The sequence below is a fragment of the Arvicanthis niloticus genome, chromosome 8 (genome assembly GCF_011762505.2).
Source record: "Arvicanthis niloticus isolate mArvNil1 chromosome 8, mArvNil1.pat.X, whole genome shotgun sequence".
Classification (NCBI taxonomy): domain Eukaryota; kingdom Metazoa; phylum Chordata; class Mammalia; order Rodentia; family Muridae; genus Arvicanthis; species Arvicanthis niloticus.
The window spans coordinates 789774-809373 of NC_047665.1; the positions used below are offsets into that span (position 1 = coordinate 789774).

Sequence of the window (19600 nt, forward strand, 5' to 3'; positions counted from 1 at the left end):
TGCTGTGGTATTTTGTTTTGTTCTAAGTTTATCACCTCAGTCTCTAAAACTATGAAAATACTGAGTGGATGTTTTGTTTTGTTTTGTTTTGTTTTGTTTTGTTTTTTGGTATGCATTGGGAAGGAATTAGGTTAAATGGAGAAATCCATATGAGCAGTTGAAGATAAAGGTCCCAAGTGAAAGGGCATTTAAAATTGGCTACTCAAATTACTCCTAAGCATTTCTTTAAAAATAAAAATAAATTTATAGATGGATAAGTAAGTTCAGTAACATAATTCTCAGGGTCAAAGTTCAAACTAAAATTTGAAACTATATTTTGTGATGAAAAAAATATATGCCTACAACAGTTTTCTATTGATGCTAAATTAAAAAATCCTGAGTTGACACTTTTGTAGCACCGTGGCTTGACAGACATTTGCTTGGCTTTAAAAAAAAAATTTTTTTCCAAGCTTCTGATGTAGCTCAGTGGTAGAGTACTTGCTTAATGCCTGAAAGGCCCTGGGTTTGATCCCCAATTCCACATAAAGGAAAAATAAAAAGCAAGTTAAATTGCTTTCCAGACACACTAGACATCCAGTGAGGGTGATAATTGCCTGCTGTGTAACCTGGGAAGTTCATAAGGCCTTTGTCATTGTCAGCTGAAATGGGATCATCCATGGGGCCATTAAATTTAAGCTGGCTGTAAAAAGCGTCCAAAGTGCTACTGTTTCCAGCTGATAAGAGCCTCTGCTTTTCAAACTTTTTGCATGACAATTATTTTTAGCTCTTTCCTCTAACCATAGTATAAATGAGATATTTCAGTGGAAACATATCGTGAAGGTCGGAAGCCTGACATCCGTATTCATCAGCATTCACTAGGGCTGTGTCCCACTGATGGACACTGTCTGCGATGCCTGCTGACATTGGTTTATATCTGGTTCACTCAAATTTGGATCTATCTTGGAAAGGTCTATCTCACCTTTTAGACTGTAAGCTCCAGGGAACAGGTTTGTGTCTGTTTATGTCACTACTGCCTCCTCATTGCCCAGTAGATCAAAACTTCCTGATACTGCTTAGAGTGGTGTTGCATTCCTAAAATGTCAGCATTGGTTAGGCTGAAAAGCAGGATCACAAGTTTGAGGCCAGTGTGGACTACAGAGCAAGACCCTGTCTCAAAAAAACAAAGAAAAACAAACAAAACAAGGGGCTGGAGAGAGAGCTCAGGGAGAGAGAGCTCAAGGGTTAGTTGCTGCTCTTACAGAAGACCTAGTTTCAGTTCTCAGCTCCCACATGGTGACTAATGACCATTGGTAACTCTAGTTCAGATGACCAGACACCCTCTCCTCGACTCCAAAGGCACCAAGTATGTGGGGCTGTAGCTCACACGTGGGCGTGGGTCCTATTGGGCTGAGTTGTGGTTCTACGAACGTCTGTCGCCCCAGGCAGCTGGAACCGTGGCTCAGGGAGCAGAAGCTGGAATTTGACTGAGTTAACTCCACACTGTGCTGGGTGGATACTGGGTCATGTCTAGCTAGCTTGCTTGAGTTGGCAGGCCTCCATGGCTGGAACACGGAGAGGATTAGATGGCGGCTGGGTATTCGAAGGCCCTCTCCATGGTGCTCCACAGCAGGCCCCAAAGACACAAGGAAATTCATGGTTTTAAAAGGTTTATTGTCACAGCAGAAAGTAGATATAGCTGTACCCCGTGTCCTCAGGGCAGGCCTTTGGTTAAACACATTTTGTAAGGAGGGGGGGTCTGGGAAAGAATGCTTAATCAGCTATGTCCTCTGGCCTTTAGGTACCTCATTAATATGGAGATCTCTTGAGGCTCTGCAGCCTGTAGTCATGCCCTCTACCTGTGGAGGGACTGGTAGGGGTGTTGCCCTATGTGACTGAAAGGTGCTGATCAATGGAGATCTTCGGCCTCCTGTCAGGAGCCTGGAGTCTGGGAGCATGGCGACATGCATGCTGTCCCTGGCAGGGATACCTGTTGGGTCTCCAGTCATCTCTAGCCAGTGCTCAACCAAAAACCAAGCTATCCTTTCATGGTCCCACACAGGTACACACATGGTGCACATACATACACAAAGGTAAAACAGTCATACACACAAAATAAATCTTTGAAAGGAAAATAAAGCCAAACTTCCTAGTGAGTATCTGATAGGAGTGGGTAAAGCTGTTCTGCCCCTCAAGAAATCTCACCTCCTGTGACCATGTAGGTGGCTCTTATGTTCTTTTGAAAGTCCCTATCTCATAAATGAGCCACAGTGATAATTTGCTCATATTTTTACCTCAAGATGGAGAAAGCAGAATAAATATCAGCACTGAGGTCATTTTCCACAAACTTTCCCCACCTGTTTCACCCTACTGTCCCCCACCCCCACCCCTTGCAACAGTCAGCTCTATTGTTCTGGGCTGACCAGGTTCTGACAAGGTCCCTCATCACAGGGACAACCCTCTAACCTATTCCAGAAGTGATGATTTGAGGTCCCTGTCTCTGAAGAAATGGCAGCCTGGGGTGGAAACTGTCCTGCTGGAGCTGTACCTGTGAGAGTCACATGATTTTGTGTACTAAGAATGACTGCCTGCCCCCTGGACCTTTGAGGATTCAGAAAATTTAGGAAATTCCTGCTTTCCTTTCCTCCTTTTTCTTCCTCCCAAGGTATGACTCTGTCCTCTAGAGCATGCAATGTGGATCATACACAAGCCAAGAGTGCCACCTACTGCCCACATTTTCTGACTCCATCTTGAAGAGAGGCTTGTAAAGAAATGTAAAGTGATGTGTGCCATCACTGCCTGGCAGAATTATTTATTTTAGGTATGTGAGTACACTGTCACTCTCTTCAGACACACTAGAAGAGGGCATCAGATCCCATTACAGATGGTTGTGAGCCACCATGTGGTTGCTGGGAATTGAACTCAGTACCTCTGGAAGAACAGCCAGTGCTCTTAACCACTGAGCTATCTTCCCAGCCTATTTTATTATTATTTTTTAAAATTAACACCTTTTTATTTTTATGTGCATGAGTAATTTGCCCACATGCATGCCTGTGCAGCTCATGTGTGTCTGGTGCCAGGAGAGGTCAGAGAGGGGCATCCGTTCCTCTGGCAATGGAGTCACAGTAAGCAGCCATGTGGGTCCTCTGGAAGAACAGCCAGCATTCCTAACCAAGAAACAAGATGATCGCCGGGCGGTGGTGGCGCACGCCTTTAATCCCAGCACTTGGGAGGCAGAGGCAGGCAGATTTCTGAGTTCGAGGCCAGCCTGGTCTACAGAGTGAGTTCCAGGACAGCCAGGGCTACACAGAGAAACCCTGTCTCGAAAAACCAAAAAAAAAGAAAAAAGAAAAAAAAAGAAACAAGATGATCCAGGAGGAGATAAAGCATTCCATCCTGCAAGGAACCGATTAAGCTCAAGAAGTAAACAACTCAAAGGCTTCAGGAAGTCCCTAAAACCCACAAGATTCACTAGGAGTCCCCGTCCCCAAGCATATATCAACTATAAGGACTGCTAAGGGTCATTATAGGGTAAGCTGAGCTGCCTAGAATCTCACACCAGCTGAGTGTTCTCCAGGTTTCCAGCTTTGTGTGCTGAGTTACTTCTGCTTCTATAAGTAACCCCAATAAAGCTGTTTTGCCAAGTTGGACATTGGTGATATTTGTACCTTGGTCTGTTGTTGATTCCCTATCTGTGGTAAGTAGATATGTGTTCTTATATCCCCCAAAATAGTGTCACACAACAGTGGTGGAGGCCAGGGGTCAGAGGTGAATCTGTCACCTGTATAAAGCCTCTCTGCTCCAGAGAAGGAAGGGAAGATCAGGCAGTCACTATTTCTAAGCAACCAGAGGAAAAACCCAGAGGTCAGCTAGAAAAGCCTAGAGTCAGCTAGCGTTCCCTCGCTTCCTCTCTCTCTTTCTCCCTCTCCCTCTTCCCTCCCTGCTCAGACCCTTGTTAATACTGCAACCCACTCCACTGTAAAAGGTTCCTGCCATTCATAAACAGGCCTGGCTCCTGGCCTAACTGCTTACAAGAAAGCACAGATGCTGTTTTCAGGATTATGATGTCTTCATAATCTGACCTCTTTATTTCTCTGGTCACATATTTGCAGACTCTAAGCATAGTTGAGCTCCATTAGTTTCTTGTAGCTCTTATGTACACACAGGTAGTAGCTTGTGTCTGGACTCTGTTTGGAAATAGTTAAAGGTACAGGCTGATAAAAAAGTAGCCCATTTGGTGATTTATAAACCAATGCCTTCAGTGATCTCTGCAAACCCTTTTTCCTTCTTTTCTTTTCTCTTCTTTTCTTTTCTTTTCTTTTTAAACTCTGTGATAACCGGGTACACAGGAAACAGTGAAAGGAACAGAAAACATCTGTGGGTTTCCAGATGGTGGACTCACCAGAGACAGTGCAGCTACCACACTCGGTACTTTGTAAAGTAGTAAAGTAGAATAGAGTAGGCACTGCTGAAAACCATGTAATACATAAAACAAACCACAAATCTACAGCATACAGTAGGATGGTTTTACTTCCCCTTGCCCTGGTTTTGGCTTGTTCTTTTCAAGATGAGAAGATAAGGCTGGCTTTGAACTCCCTTTGTGGCTGAGGTGACCTTGATATCTTGTCTCCATCTTTCAAATGATAGATCTCAAGCCTGTATCACCACCCTCAGCTTGTAGTAGTGATTTAGATGTTAGGAGTAAATGTTCTAGCTGGAACAAAGGTGATTATTTGTATTAACAAGGAAGTGAAACAGGTATTTTCAAGAGTGGAATTATAAATACCAAACTTTTCCAAGAACAGGATAAAAAATGTATAGTTTGATATCAAAGCAGATGAAGACAATTTCTGGGGATAATAAACAAACTCTAATGATTTGGCAAAAGTTTCTACACATATATGCATACAATACAGATCCCCTCCTTTTGACACTGAGTTTTGTGTAGCTGAGGCTAGCCTTAAACACACTATATAGCTCAGGATGACCTTGAACTCCTTCTCCTGCTCCCCATCACGTGCTGAGATTGTAGATGTGAGCTATTGATTCTGGAATCTGCAGTGCTGGGATTGTGCATGCTGGACAGGCACTCTGCAAGGGCTATGTTCCCACCCTCTTTTCTGAGACTAGTCTCGACGTCTAGCCCATGTTTCCTGGAACTCATGTTTCTCAACCTTTAGTATAGCTAGGTTTACAGGTGGATGCTACTATAGCCAACTTCAGATTTTATGATAGATGTGAGTAGTAAGAGAGCTAAGAATAGACAAATCCAGTTTCGAGGTTTAAAGCTGGGCATGGTATGGCTGCAGGTGGTAGCACACAGTTTTAATCCCAACCCTTGAGATGCAGAGGCAGGCAGATCTCTGTGAGTTCAAGGCCAGCCTGGTCTACATAGTAAGATCCAGGCTAACTAGGACTATATAGTGAGACTCTTGTCAAAAAGGCATGTATGCACGATAGAATTAATGGCAGATAAGACATAAGAAAAGATTGGTATGTGTATGTGCGTGCAGATACATGTGTGCCTTGGCACATGTGCAAAGGTCAAGAGTTGGTTTTCTCCTGTCAGATGGGTCTCATGGATTGAGTTCAGGTCATCAGGCTGGGTGACAAGTTACCTTTACCAGTAGAGTCATTTTGCCAGCCCTTTGTGTGGGGCTTATGTAGATACTTCATTTACACGAGGAATCTGAGAATCCAGAGACATTCTGCAGGGTTCTGGGAGAGTTCCCTGTGGACACTGATGGACGGCTGCATTTTATTGCAGTGCCAAAATACTTGGTGGATTTAATAAAATGGGACTTAATGACATTTGTTTGTAGTGATGCCATTGTATTGAGTTACAGTATCTCACAGGCTACTTTTTGTCTCCAGAAGGGAGCCAAATAGCTGAATTTGAGCAATTTGCAGAAATTACACCCCTAAGTCCTTGCCCAGCACTGGGAAGTCTGTAACTAGAAACAAAATGTGCACGTCTCTATTTTACCAGAAGGCTTCATCTAGGTAAAAGATTTGCCTGTGACCTGCTTCCTGTTCTCTCTTCATTACTAACCTAGGCACTTTGGATGAAGATTCCAAAGCTACCTGCTGTCTCCCACACAGTCCTGGCCACCACACCCCTTTCATTTTCGAATTGTTTCTTTCTAGAAGCCTGAGCCCCACCTCCATCACTCATCAGGTACATCTGGTCCCATCCGAGACTCTTGAGAGAATCTCAGCCCATCCTCAGCAGAAGGTGGTCAGAGGACTCTGCTGGGGATTGAGGAAACTCTTCAGAGGAATATTTCTCTGAATGGAACTTGAGAGAGACAGCATCTTTCTGTTGGGTTTGAAGGGAATGGAGGGCCTGGAAGAGTGGCTGCCCTTCTGTGACAGCAAAGCCCGATGGCTTCAGGGGTATTAGACTTATACAGAGGACAATAAAACCGAAAAGAGAAAGAAAGCACCATGACTTTATGTGTTTATGAATGGCAGGAACTTTTTACAGTGGAGTGGGTTGCAGTATTAACAAGGGTCTGAGCAGGGAGGGAAAGGGGAGAGGGAGAAAGAGAGAGAGGAAGCGAGGGAACACTAGCTGACTCTAGGCCTACAACAAACATTTTAAAAATGTAATGTATCTCCTATGTGTATATATTATATACATGCATATATATACACATATATATGCATATATGCATATATACACATATATGTTTTGGGTTTTTCTTTTGAGAAAGGATCTTACACTGTGGCCTAGCGTGGACTTCTACTCTTAGGAGCCCTCCCCTGAGTCTGACCTGAGTGCCAGGGTTACAGGTGTATGCCATAACCACCTGCAGATTTTTGTCTCGCATCTGAATAATAGATACTTAAGAGCCTATCTAATCCATCTCTGAAACAATATCCTGTCTTAGTTGTTATATAATCTTCCAGTAAATCTGAATAGCCAATACACAAGTTCTTCCATCATCTCTCTGCTCCCCCCTCTTGCTCCTTGACATCTTGGGATCTAGATCAGTGGTTCTCATCCTGTGAGTCTTGACCCCCTTGGGAATCACATATGAGATATTTACATTATGATTCAAAACAGTAGCAAAATTACAGTTATAAAGTATGACAAAAATAATTTTATAGTTGAGGTGGGGGGCACCACAACATGGAGAACTAAAGGGTTGCAGCACTGGGAAGTAGAGAACCACTGTTTTAGACTCATCTTGATATTTCCCTACGAAATAAAAAATAGGCTGGCTGAGCCACACTGGAATGTATTTACTGAATGAATTCCAGGAATGCCTGTTTGACATCTGCGCAGCAGCCTCAGGCTCCCTGATTAACCACCCAGCACGTGGAAAGTGTGCTTTGGGAGCTGGACTGTCCATCCCCGGGCTTCAGCTTCTGGCCCCTCCCTCCCAAATGAGCACTCCAGTCCCGTGAATAGCACAGGAAGCCTCAGGATCTAAACGGCCCATCCTGGAGGCACCCTCTGGCTACCTGACCCCTACGAATTAAGGCCCACCCTTGTCCTTTCCCTAAAAGCAACAGACAAGGTGCAAATACAGGCAGAAACACCCAGGGCTTTTACATGAATCTCAAATCCTGATCCAATGAGACTAAAACTAAAGCATGTCTGACTTCCCAGCTGTGTCCTCAATATGAAGACAGCTTATACTCTGTGCTTCCACCAGGTGGTGCTGTAGTAACAATGTCCTTGAGACAGAGCCTGAGACTCATCTCTGGGTGGCACCACTGAGGGGTGGCCCTGGAGAAGGACACAGCTAGCAGTTCCCGGAGGCTGTGTCTGGAAGCTGTGAGTCTCTTTCTCTGCTGCAATGAACATCTTCATGGTTCTGCCTCCCAGAGCCCAGCCCTCAAGCACGCTAAAGAGCAGGACCAGGTATGGTATATATATATAGCCATGGGGAGGCCACGGAGGCAAATCAGGAAGAGGTGCTCCTAGGGCAAGCAGGAAAGACTGAACCAGCCTCTCACCCCTCTGGGATGAAGGGCCGAATCAGTTCTGGGTTCAACAGTGACTCCTCAAGTGGCCGATCCACATGGAAGTCGTGGACATGGGGAGGCCCTGGGTGAGCCTTGGGTGCAGGTCCCCCTGGGCGCTGAGGGATTGGCAGCTCAGATGGATGGGCAGGCAGAGGAGCTGTGAAGAAATACTGATGCAGAAGGGCCTGAGGGTAGCAAGAAATCCAGTCACTACCTGTCCCCAGGATCATTCAATTGACTCAGCAAACCTTGCTATGTGCTTATGCCTGGAGCACTGTCCCAACTGCTGAGAACATGAACTTTTGGCAGTGAGCCAAAAAAGTCTTGCCATCAGAGGAAGGGGTGAGGGACATAAACCAGAGAAAGGGGCAAAATGCACAGTATATCCCCAGCAATAGAGAGGGTTTGTTCTATAGCTATTTCCTCCCAATTGAAGCATTCCCTCTGGACAGGAGGCTCCTTGGAAACTCACAAGTCCCAGAAGCACCTGAAACTAAAGCTCGACTCAGGTCAGATTTGCTATCAATGTCCTATATTCATGTCTCCCAGGACAATCCATATAATAAAACTGGGGCAAAAGGCTGAGGAAGACTAGAGAGTTGCTACAGGCTTTCAAGAGCTGGGACACAGGAACACAAGCCCAAAGGAAAGCCTAGGACTTGAGAAGAGCAAACAGGGATAGGAACCAAGAGCAGTCAGGGTGAGAAAGAGACAACACACACCTGCACTGCAGGAAAGAACCACTGACAAGGGAGAGGGGCTGGACAGAGGGCAAGGGTCACTGATTCCTCTCCTGAAGTCTCCTGGAGCCTCCTGGAGAACACCCCATCAAAACCCCATCTACAAGGATTCTACCCTACACGGGTTCTAAGAGTCGCTGACTTGGCAGGACCCCATGGCTACGGAGCACAGAGTATCAGAAACAATAACCTTTAACCCTACCTGGGAGGCTGCAATTCGCTGTCGTGGAGGGTAGAGGAGGAACTGGCCCAGCAGGTCCAAGGCCTGGGGAGAGGCATCAGGCAGAACCTCCTCCAGGGGCACTGGTGCCTGCTCCTTGAAGGAGATCTTGTTGTAGTCAGGCAGCTCTGTGATCTCCTGAGCCCAGAGGAGAAAAAGAGGCAATGAGAGCAGCCCCGCCCATCACCCCTCATCAGGCTCTCCCACCTGATCAGGTATTCAGTTCCTCACTCAGCCCAGAGTCCATCACCACCCACGCATGCTCTCCTCCAGCTCCTCCTGCTCTCTAAGGCCTGCTCCTTGCCCAGCTTACTGAGATGATACCCAGATAAAACCTGTCCCTCCTGCAGGGCCAAGACATTGATCTTCACTGGTCAAGGGAGAATGTAGCCCAAGTCACCTACATGGGGAGAAGTCACTTCCTACTCGGGAATGGAGCAAACCTGGCCCCTCCCCAGCAATGGCTGTTACTGACCGGCCAGACTCGAGGACTCGGGGTTCCCAGGATGCGAAGCACACAGCACAGTTGTTCAATATCGTTTTCTCCCGGGAACAGGGGGGACCCATTCAACAGCTCTCCCATAATGCAGCCCACAGCCCTGTGGATACAGATCTAAGTGACTGGAGATGTCACATGTGGGTGATCAAGCTACCCACACAAGCTATAACACCTCACATCAGGGTCAGGGTCCAGAGGTTTCCAGCGCAACCATGTATCATTCCTCCACAGACATCTAGAACAGAGTATCCCCTATAGCTCCAAGACCCTTAGAGCCTCATGTCTGGGATACCCAGCTCCTCCTCAATTTGGGGTTAGAGCATAAATGCAAAAATAACCCAAATCTCAGACCTCTGGATACCATAAACTATCTATCTCCCCAGTCCCCAAAAATGTTGAACCTTCATACCTAGGGACCCAAGCTTCACTTTAGCTCACAACTATCTCATCCTCAAGTCAGATGCCAAAGCATACTACATGCCTTGTATCTCAGACTACCTTACCCCATTCCCAGAAGCCTCTCACCTGAGACTACTCTCCTAACCTTCCCCACACCAACTCAAAAAACAAGTGAAGAACACAGATCCCAAGCTGCTCAGACTCCTCTAACCAGAGAAAACATTGCCACAGCCCACATTACCCTCATCTGCCCCAGGTATCTCACCATAGGTCAACGCCCTGGTCATACTGCCGAGCACCGTACAGGAGCTCAGGAGCTCGGTACCACCTGTGGGGGGGAAAGGGTTTGAGATCACAGTGGGATTGCTAGTCTGATAAGAAGCTATACAAGTTTGTCCCAACTTTGCAGCCCATGCCCAGACAGAAGGTGCAGAAGGATCTCTTCCCCGGTGAGAGGACAGGCAGGGATATAGACCCTCTACCTGGTGGCCACCTGATGTGTGTAGAGGCGACCACCATCTGGAGAGAAGACCCGGGCCAGGCCAAAGTCAGCTATCTTGAGCTGGCCTGAGGCACTGATGAGCAGGTTGGCAGGCTTCAGATCCTGTGCATACAAAAAGAAGCATCAGTCCCCTGTACCTAGACAGGGCTCGGGACAGGTGGATAGGCAGCCAGGCCCTCATCCCTTTTAGAGCCATACCTCTGGCTGCTTACCTTAGGACCCTCTGACTGCATCCTCTTCAAGGACTATCTCACCCCAGCCCAACAAAGCCCATATTGGTACTAACCCGATGCACAATGTTGTTGGCATGGCAGAATGCAACACCTTTGAGCAGCATCTGCAGGTAGCTCTTGACCTGTGCTGGGGCCAGTGGCCTCTGGGCATGACGCACCACCTCTGCCAGGTCCGACAGCATAAACTCGAAAGCCAGCACAAAGCCTGCACCGTGTGGGAACACGGCCTTCAGCTGCACCACCTGAGGGCAGACATCCCATAAGCCTCTAGAGTTTAGACTCACCTCCAGACTTCCAGCAGCACCAATAGCCCAGGCCCTGACAGAAGACCAGGCCAGGCAGAAACAGCCAGGGAGCTCAGGGCTCATAGTGCTCTGCTATCCAGAGATAAGAAGGTCCTTATTCTCCTGATAATAAGGAAAAAGATCAGGTGACTTGGTGGGCAGCAGCAAGCACCCCTTTGCTCAACCCATCCTACCCTCTCGAAGGTCACATGGCCTTGAGAGGCACACTCAAGTACCAACTGTTACCCATTACCTCTAGGAACAGGAAATCCTAGCAACCTGGGGACAGAACCAAAAATCACATCTGCCCTGGTGCTGGAACAATGAAGGCACATCACACACAGTAGCTACCGATGTCTTAAGGCCCAGGCTACACAGAGCAGTGAGCTAGGATGCAAGGACTCTGAGGAGCTTAGAAAACAGGGAACAAATGCCCAACACAGGGAATATGTTTAGGTTCTGCAAGGTACAGGACTAGAGTGTGGTGGGACTGTGAGAGAGCAAAGGAAGCATGTATACTTTATTTAGAAGGGGTTTGGTCAGGGGTAGGCCTAGGGAGGAGGTCTGAGCAGGGAAAGCAGAAAGCACAAGGCCCAAAGGCTGGCAGAGATAGCTAGAGGGACAAGAAATGAGTGTCTTTTTGGAAGCGGTGGGGAAGAAAGGACTTGAACTCACTATGTAGAAGATGATCTAATACTCTGCATCCTCCTGCCTCCACTCTCTAAGTGCCAGGTTACAGGTGTAAGCCACAAAGTCCAGCTGAACAGTATTACATCCTTTAGGGGATGAACATATCTCGGTTCTGTCCTGTGCCCCTGCAACCTGTATGGATGCCAGTCCCTGAAGAGATGCCTAAGAAGTGGTAATTAGTTAAAAAGATATAAAGCCTGGGGGAAAATCTACTCCATTTTTTTACATGCATCTGTGTGTTTGGATGTATGTCCACATGTGTGTACATGTATGTGTGCATGCGCATGTGGAGACCCCTGGCTGAAGACAGGAGTCTTCTCTTTAATTGCTGTCTACATTATGTAGTGAGACAATGTGTCCCTATTGAATTCAGAGCTTTATCAATACACTGATCTGACTAGCCAGCTTGCTCCAGGGATCTCCTGTCCAGTACCTTATAAGCACTGGGCTCACAGGTGGGGTATCACACCCACCTGGCATTCACCTGGATTAACATTGCCCACGGAGCCATTTTGCCATCCCCTAGTGTATTTTTAAATGAAAACTTAGGACTAGAGACACAGTTCAGTGGTTAAGAGTACTTGTTGCTCCTGGAGAGGACCTAGGTTTGGTTCCCAGCATTCACATATAGTGGCTCACAACCATCCGTAACTCCAGTTCCAGAGAATTTGATGCCCTCTTCTGGCCTCGATGAGCATGAGGCACACACATAGTACACACACACACACACACACACACACACACACACACGCATGCAAAATGCTTATACACATAAAGTTAAGTATAAATTAATTAACCAGTTAAAATGGCGACTTCAGGATGGCTGGCAATCATCAGCATCCTTATGGATCTCAAACCACCTGTCCCACCTACAAGATGCCTGGAAAGCCCTTTTATTTCCAACAACAAAAAAAAATAAAAAAGTACCACCTTATTGAGTTTTTTTTTAGTAGTAAATAATCACTGAACAAATCAAAATACACACCTGTTACATTCAGATAGTACACATATTATAAAGGGGTAAGAAATGAAAACTTATCTACAGTAAATTCTGAGACATACACCACTACACTTCACATTACAGTAGCACACAGATACACGTGTATACACGTCACCTCCTACTGATTCCACCTCACATAAGTTCTCAGGCATCAGAATGAGACCAATTCCTCAGTGTCCCTGGTGCTGTGCACAGGCCAGAATATTTAGGAGGCCCCAGGGGCATTCTGCCGGTGTCACCCAGCTGAAGACCCATGAACTGATGATAAAAACCAAATATGGCCCTTGCTTAACAAAGACCCTGAAAACAAAGAAAAGCAGGGTGAACTCAGGGTGACCAGGCATGAAGTCTTTAAGACACCCTTCAGAACAAAGTAGGGGCCAACGGGTACACACTGCTGAGAAACCAATACGGGTGGGGGCATAATACAAAGGCCCAGCACCTGCCTAACGTAAGGAAGGAAGGAAAAGTAGGAAGGTAGTAGAGCATGTACAAAACGGAAAGGAGAAAAAAAATCACAGAATCGTTAAAGGGGGGAAATGCAGGAGTGTATGAGCAACAGGTGTGTAAATGAGCGAGAGAATGGGACGGTGAGGTACTCAGGTGTGGTCCTGGGAGCATAAATAAGGAGTAAGCAGGCAGGAACAGAGTGGGGATTAGAAGGGACTCCTTTAAAGTGTATATGGGATGGAAATGAATGAAAGTGGTCAAGAAACTGCTGTCTTGGAACCTGCTGCCCGTCTAGTCCACCCGAGAGCCCCGCCTGCCCACCTAAGCCCAGCCCTACTCACGTATTGACTGTCCTCGATCTCCTGCAGAGCTTTGATTTCCCTGAGGGCCTGGTTAGGAATACCATCCTCCAGCCGCCGCAGGGCCACCTTCTTGAGGGCAACGATCTCGCCAGTCTGTGCAGGAAAGAGTACAGACACTGCCAGAAGACCTTTGGCAAGGTAGGGGTAGGGAGAGAACACCCAGGGCGAGACACCCACAGAGATCCGCCCCTAAATAGGGAAGATCTGAACCGTCCGCTAGGGGACGCGCTCCCGCAGTCCGATCGCTGGAAGCGGGATCGCCACAGATGGGACCCGGCCAAGTATCCTAGAGCCCCGAGGCCTGCGCGCTAGCAGATCTCAACACCGGAAGACCGCAGAGAGAGCGCAGCAGACACCCACAGGACTGCACGTGCGGCGCGGTCTTACCTCTACGTGCTTGGCTTTGAAGACGATTCCATGGGCGCCCTCCCCGATGCGACCGAGGATGCAATACTGATCCATGTCGGCCCGCGGCGCCCAGATCCTACACCACAGAGATCCAGCTTAGGACAGAGCTTGCAAGCGTTGCCTAGCAATAACGCGTCCAGCAGCTGCTCCATAAAGCACGTGACCGGAAAGACCGGTGCTGAGCTCAGTCGGGAATCTACGTCCCCTCTAGGCAGCACCTTTCCGCTGCCTTCGGCAGTCACTCTAACGTGATCTAACTCTTCAAATCGGGCCATAGCGCCACGTGACAAGAAACGCTGGTGCGTGGGGCTGAGAGGGACAGGGCTACGAAAGTAAAGGGTGTGTCCACGTGCCCCAGAGGCGGAGCCCCTGGGAGGGAGGTGGCGCTGGTGGAAGACTCCAGAAGCAGGCAGGAATACCCAACGGGAAGTATCCAGCTAATTTTTTTTTTTTTTTTTTTTTTTTTTTTTGTTTTTCGAGACAGGGTTTCTCTGTGTAGCCCTGGCTGTCCTGGAACTCACTCTGTAGACCAGGCTGGCCTCGAACTCAAAAATCTGCCTGCCTCTGCCTCCCAAGTGCTGGGATTAAAGGCGTGTGCCACCACCGCCCGGCGCAGCTAATGTTTTTAATTCAACCGTGTTTATATAAATATAATTTTTAAAGAAGCACTAACTCTTGTTTAGATCATGCTTTGTTAGAAGTACAAAAGCTTCAATAGGACTGGCCACCAAGCCAGGGAAGGGGGTAAAGGGCAAGCAAGAAACATCGCCAAGTGTGTGTGTGTGTGTGTGTGTGTGTGTGTGTGTGTGTGTGTGGTGTGTGGTGTGTGTAGTGCGTGTATGCATGTGTGTGTGGTGTATGTAGTGTGTGTATGTGTATATGAATGTGTGATGTCTGAAAGTGTATGTATGTGGTGTGATATGGTATGTGTATGTGTGTGGTGTGTATGTAGGGGTGTACAGTATGTGTGGTATGTGTGTGTATGTGTATGGGATGTATGTGGATTATGTGTGTGTGTGTGTAAGAGGTGCACAGGTATGTGTGGTGTGTGTGTGGTATTGTATAATGTGTGTATATGTGGGTGTGGTATATGTGGTATATATAGTGTGTGTCTGTGTGGGTGTGTCTCTGTGTGTTATATGTAATATGTGTGGTGTGTGTGGTATATGTACTATGTATATGTGTATGTGAATGTGTGGTATCTGTGAATGTACATATGTGGTGTGATATGGTATGTGTATGTGTTTATGGTGTGTATGTGGAAGTGTACATGTATGTGTGGTGTGTATGTGTATGGTTTGTGTGTGGAATGTGTGTGTGTGTGTAAGAGGTGCACATGCATGTGTGGTGTTGTATAATGTGTATATGTGTGTGTAGTATATGTGGTATATGTAGTATGTGTGTCTGTGTGTATGTTATATGTAATATGTGTGGTATGTGTGGTGTATGTACTGTATATATGTGTATGTGAGTGTATGGTATCTGTGAATGTACGTTTTTGGTATGTGTATGTGCTGTGATATGGTGTGTATATGTGTAGTGTGTGTGTGTGTGTGTGTGTGTGGTGTATGTTTTAGGGGGTATCATGTGTGTGGAGGATGTGATATTTTTGGTTTTTAGACAGGTCTCACTCTTAGCTCAGCTCTTTTCTTTACTGCCAGCAATTACTGATTAAAATCTGTTTTTACTGCGTGCTGTCTGGCTGTGTTTATCTTGAACAAAGACACATAAATCACATTGTAACTTATTGGTGAAAAAATATACCCTCTGGGGACTCTAAAGATATACCATCAAAAGCCCAGGGTGAAAAAAAACCCAGAGTGAAGGCTGACAGCACATTTGAGAGAGCCCAGGAAGGAGCTAGTTACAAACATGAGTATTGTAGCCTGCCTCCAGCAAGGTAGGTGTGTGTGTGTGTGTGTGTGTGTGTGTGTGTGTATGTGTGTGTGTGTAGTATATATAGTATATGGTGGAGGGATGTGTCTATGTCTGTGTATGTGTGTGTATAGCATGTATAGTATATGGTGGGGGATGTGTCTAGTGGGGGGATGTGTCTAGGTGTATGCATATGTGTGTATGGTATGTATGTGTCGTGTGTATGTATGTGGTGTTTGTGATGTATATAATTGTGTGTGGTATGTATGTGGAGTATATGTAATATGTGTGTATATGGATGTATGCATAAGAGGTATATATGTGGCATGTGTGTATGTTATGTGTGTAGTGTGTGTGTGCTTGTGTGTATGTGTGTGTGTGTGTAGTATATATAGTATATGGTTGAGGAATGTATCTGGATGTTTGCATATATGTGTGTGGTATGTATGTGGCGTGTGAAGCTATGCTAACAACTAAAAATAAGAATGGGAGGGGGAAATCCCAGCACTTGGGAGGCAGAGGCAGGCAGATCTCTGAGTTTGAGGCCAGCCTGGTCTACAGAGTGAGTTCCAAGACAACCAGGGCTACATAGAAAAATCTGGAGAGAGAGAGAGAGAGAGAGAGAGAGAGAGAGAGAGAGATTCTCCATAACTCAAATGTACCTGCACATGTGCACGCAGGCGCACACACACACTAATAAGTTAAATTTTAAAAATGAGAGTTTGATGTTAGTCCAAACTACATAAGTGAGTTCAGATCAGCTTGGGCTACGAATTAGATTCCCCATTTCAATACAAAAAATTAAAATCAAAAACAAATAAATGAATAAGGCATAGGTGTTAGGAATTGCACATCTGTACAACAACATATTATACAGTTTAGGTTTGAGCAAGCAGCTAAAGAAAATAAGAATACAGAGGCACTATAATATATTGCCTAAATGTATAGCTCTTAGCAACAAAAAATGATAAGACTTGGGCAGGAGAGATGACTCAGCAGTTAAGAGCACTGACTGCTCTTCCCAGAGGTCCTGAGTTCAATTCCCAGCAGCCACATGGTGGCTCACAACCATCTGTAATGGGATCTGATACCCTCATCTGGTGTGTCTGAAGACAGCAACAGTAAACTCATATACATAAAGTAAATAAATCTTTTTTAAAAAATAAGACTTTCAAAGTGTGATCCAAGCTCAGTACAAACATATACAACTTCCCACACAAATAAAGACCTGAACCAAAAACCCCTAGTCAAACAATGATGCCAAGTAGATCTAGATACTCAGCTGAACAAACAAAACCTTCAAAACAGCTGTTATTCTTTATCCCAAAGATTAAAAGGACATTAATTAAACTGATAGATTATTTTAAAGGCTGTGCCTACACAAAACGGGGGGAGGGGGAAAGGGGGGAATGTCAGAATCAACTTTATGAGCTCTGAACGAAAAGACTTTTTTCCAACAAAATAGCTGCTAAACCCAGGAGAAGACAACTTTAAACAGTCATGGGCTGGGGAACACCTCAGTCAGTAAAGTGCTTGCACGCAGGCATGAGGACCTGAGTTTGAGTCTTAGAACCCATGTAAAAAGCCAGGTGTGGTTGCACAGAGCTTAACTGCCCAGTGTTAGGGAGAGAGAAACAAGAAGATCCCTGGTGCTTGCTAGCTGGCCAGCCGAGCCTAATCTGTGAACCCCAGTCCCAGTGAGAGACACAATCTCAAAAACAAAGTAGATGGCTTCTGAGGAATGGTACCTAATATTGCCCTCTGGCCTCCTTATGTACACCCCTCCCTTACACATACCACATACAAATATACACATATACACTCACACATACCACACACACATACACACTTGAACTCATGCATGCATGCATGTGCACACATGCACACACACATGAAGACTGATATATCTGGATACATCTGATTATACAAAAATTTAAACTCGTGCCTGGAGACAGATGCCAAGGTTAGGCCACAGGGGCAATTGCAGCACACACAAGGAAGAGCTCACTTACAAAGCATTTGACACATCATAGACAAATGACACAAACCTAGTCCAAGCTGGGTGTGGTGCCTCACACCTGTCATGCCAGCACTGGAGAGGCTGGAATGAGAGAACTGAAGCAAGCTCAAGGCCAGATTGGTCTACATAAATGTTTAAGTTCCAAGCCAATGCAGGCTACCTAGCAAGAAGACCTATCTTCAAAGGAAACACACACACACACATATGAATAATTTCAATATAAAATAAGCAGGAAAATCTGTCACCCATTGTTGTGGTTTGAATATGAATTGTCCTCCAAAGGCTTATGTTTGATCACTTGGTCCCAAAAGATGGCACTGTTTTGGGGAAGTTGTGGAACCTTTAGGAAGTAGAGTCTTGCCAGTGGAAGTGGGTCACTGGAGGTGACCTAGAGGCTTTGTAGCCCATTCCCCAAGTTCCTATTCACTCTTTGCTCCCAGCTGTGGAAACCGATTAATTAACAGCTGTCCCGTGGTTTGGCCGCTATGGCTTCCCCACCCTAATGGGCTATATTCCTCAAACTATAAACCAGAACAAACCCTCCCCTCTTTAAGTTGCATCTTCTTGGGTATTGTAGTTACAACCTGGAGAAGAGTAAGCAATTCATGTGTTAAAGGAACAATGAGGCTTATTTAGCAGCCTTGCTTAACAGGCATGACTCAAGGTCTTCCCTGACTACGCATGCATGAAGCATATCCTGTTTGTGTTGAGCAAATTCAAAGTCCACAGTTTGCCATAAGGTCGCTACAGTCCCATTTAGCTTTTTCATTAAAGACAATGATTTTTTTTTTTACACAGAATTTTACATTTAATCAAAAGGAAGTATTGCAAACCTGTGGCCTTGTTTCAGCTTATTTGGTTTTGTGTATTTGATTGCTTCTTATATTTCCCAGTAAGTCTATAAAATACTAAGTAGGGTTTATTTTTGTAAAGAGGGGAAATTAATTAATTGATTGATTAATTAAGAGAACATATCCATCACCAGCAGGGCTATCTCCCCAACCCCTAAAAAGCAGTTTTGAAACCACTTTATTGATCTTTGATTGACATGTGAAAAGCTGTATTTACTACTAAGACCCCAGAGTAATCCAGGCATTGGTCTGCTGCCAGCTTCTTACTTCATGGCCTCAAGGCCTACATTCTTCTCAGCTGCAGTAAAAAAATCACCTGACCTGAGTGTGCTCCATAAAGGTTGAGATAAGATGGCTGCCTTAGAATAGCCTTGAGCCTGTGCCTGTATCCGGCTATCCACCTCACCCAGGGCTCTAACTAACCCTCAATTTATAAATTCCTTCTTTATTATCCCCTGAGAGACTGCTCTGCCTTTTCAAGGTAGTTGCTGTCAGCCTGGAGCCTGACCAGGACCCTAACCAGTTAGAAGCATCCCACCCCCCAACCCCCACCCCCTACTCCCACCACCCAGAGGTGAATAAAGTTGCTTTTAGTTTATTTCTGACTTTGGTGGTCCTTTCCTCATTATTTGTGTCCCATGACCCCAACACTATATGCTTTCTATCAGTCTAGAGATAAATATGCACTTACAAAACAATTATCAAGCACATAAACATCCTTTCCCAAAATTTTCTCTACCTTCAAAATAATAAAAATAATAGTTTTTATTATTTTTATTATTATATTTTTATTTATTTTGATTTATTTATATATTTATTTATTATTTTATTATTATATTTTATTGTATTTATTATTAGTTTAAATAGTTTTATAGACAAGTATATAAACTAACCTAGGAAACCTCTTACATGTACTTAAAAGAATGCATATACTGGACTAGAGAGATAACTCAGCAGTTATACCCACTTTCTTGTAGAGGACCTGAGTTTGACTCCCAGCACCCAAGTGGGGCCACTCACAACTGAATGTTAAGTCCAGTTCGAAGGATCTAACATTCTCTGTATTCCTTAAGCACCTGCTCATATCTGCCTATAGATATCACACATAACTAAA

At 45.4% G+C, this 19600-nt stretch overlaps 1 protein-coding gene across 3 annotated transcripts; it reads right to left on the reverse strand.

Annotated features, from left to right (window-relative positions):
* Nucleotides 1-4031: 4031 nt before the first annotated feature.
* On the reverse strand, nucleotides 4032-13943 carry Cdk20 (cyclin dependent kinase 20). Of its 3 annotated transcripts, none has more exons than XM_076938844.1 (8): nucleotides 13720-13942; nucleotides 13312-13425; nucleotides 10600-10788; nucleotides 10294-10415; nucleotides 10077-10139; nucleotides 9389-9512; nucleotides 8896-9051; nucleotides 4032-4690 (listed from the first exon to the last, which is right to left on the reverse strand). In XM_076938844.1, exons 1-8 carry the CDS (start codon nucleotides 13792-13794, stop codon nucleotides 4613-4615), a joined length of 921 nt encoding a protein of 306 aa, XP_076794959.1. In that variant the 5' UTR covers nucleotides 13795-13942; the 3' UTR covers nucleotides 4032-4612. The 3 variants fall into 3 exon arrangements, with proteins under 3 accessions (XP_076794959.1, XP_034366221.1, XP_076794960.1); XM_034510330.2 differs by lacking the exon at nucleotides 4032-4690 and adding an exon at nucleotides 6420-8138 and having other exon boundaries at nucleotides 13720-13939; XM_076938845.1 differs by lacking the exons at nucleotides 4032-4690; nucleotides 9389-9512; nucleotides 10077-10139 and adding an exon at nucleotides 7834-8138 and having other exon boundaries at nucleotides 13720-13943.
* Between the last annotated feature and the right edge of the window lie 5657 nt (nucleotides 13944-19600).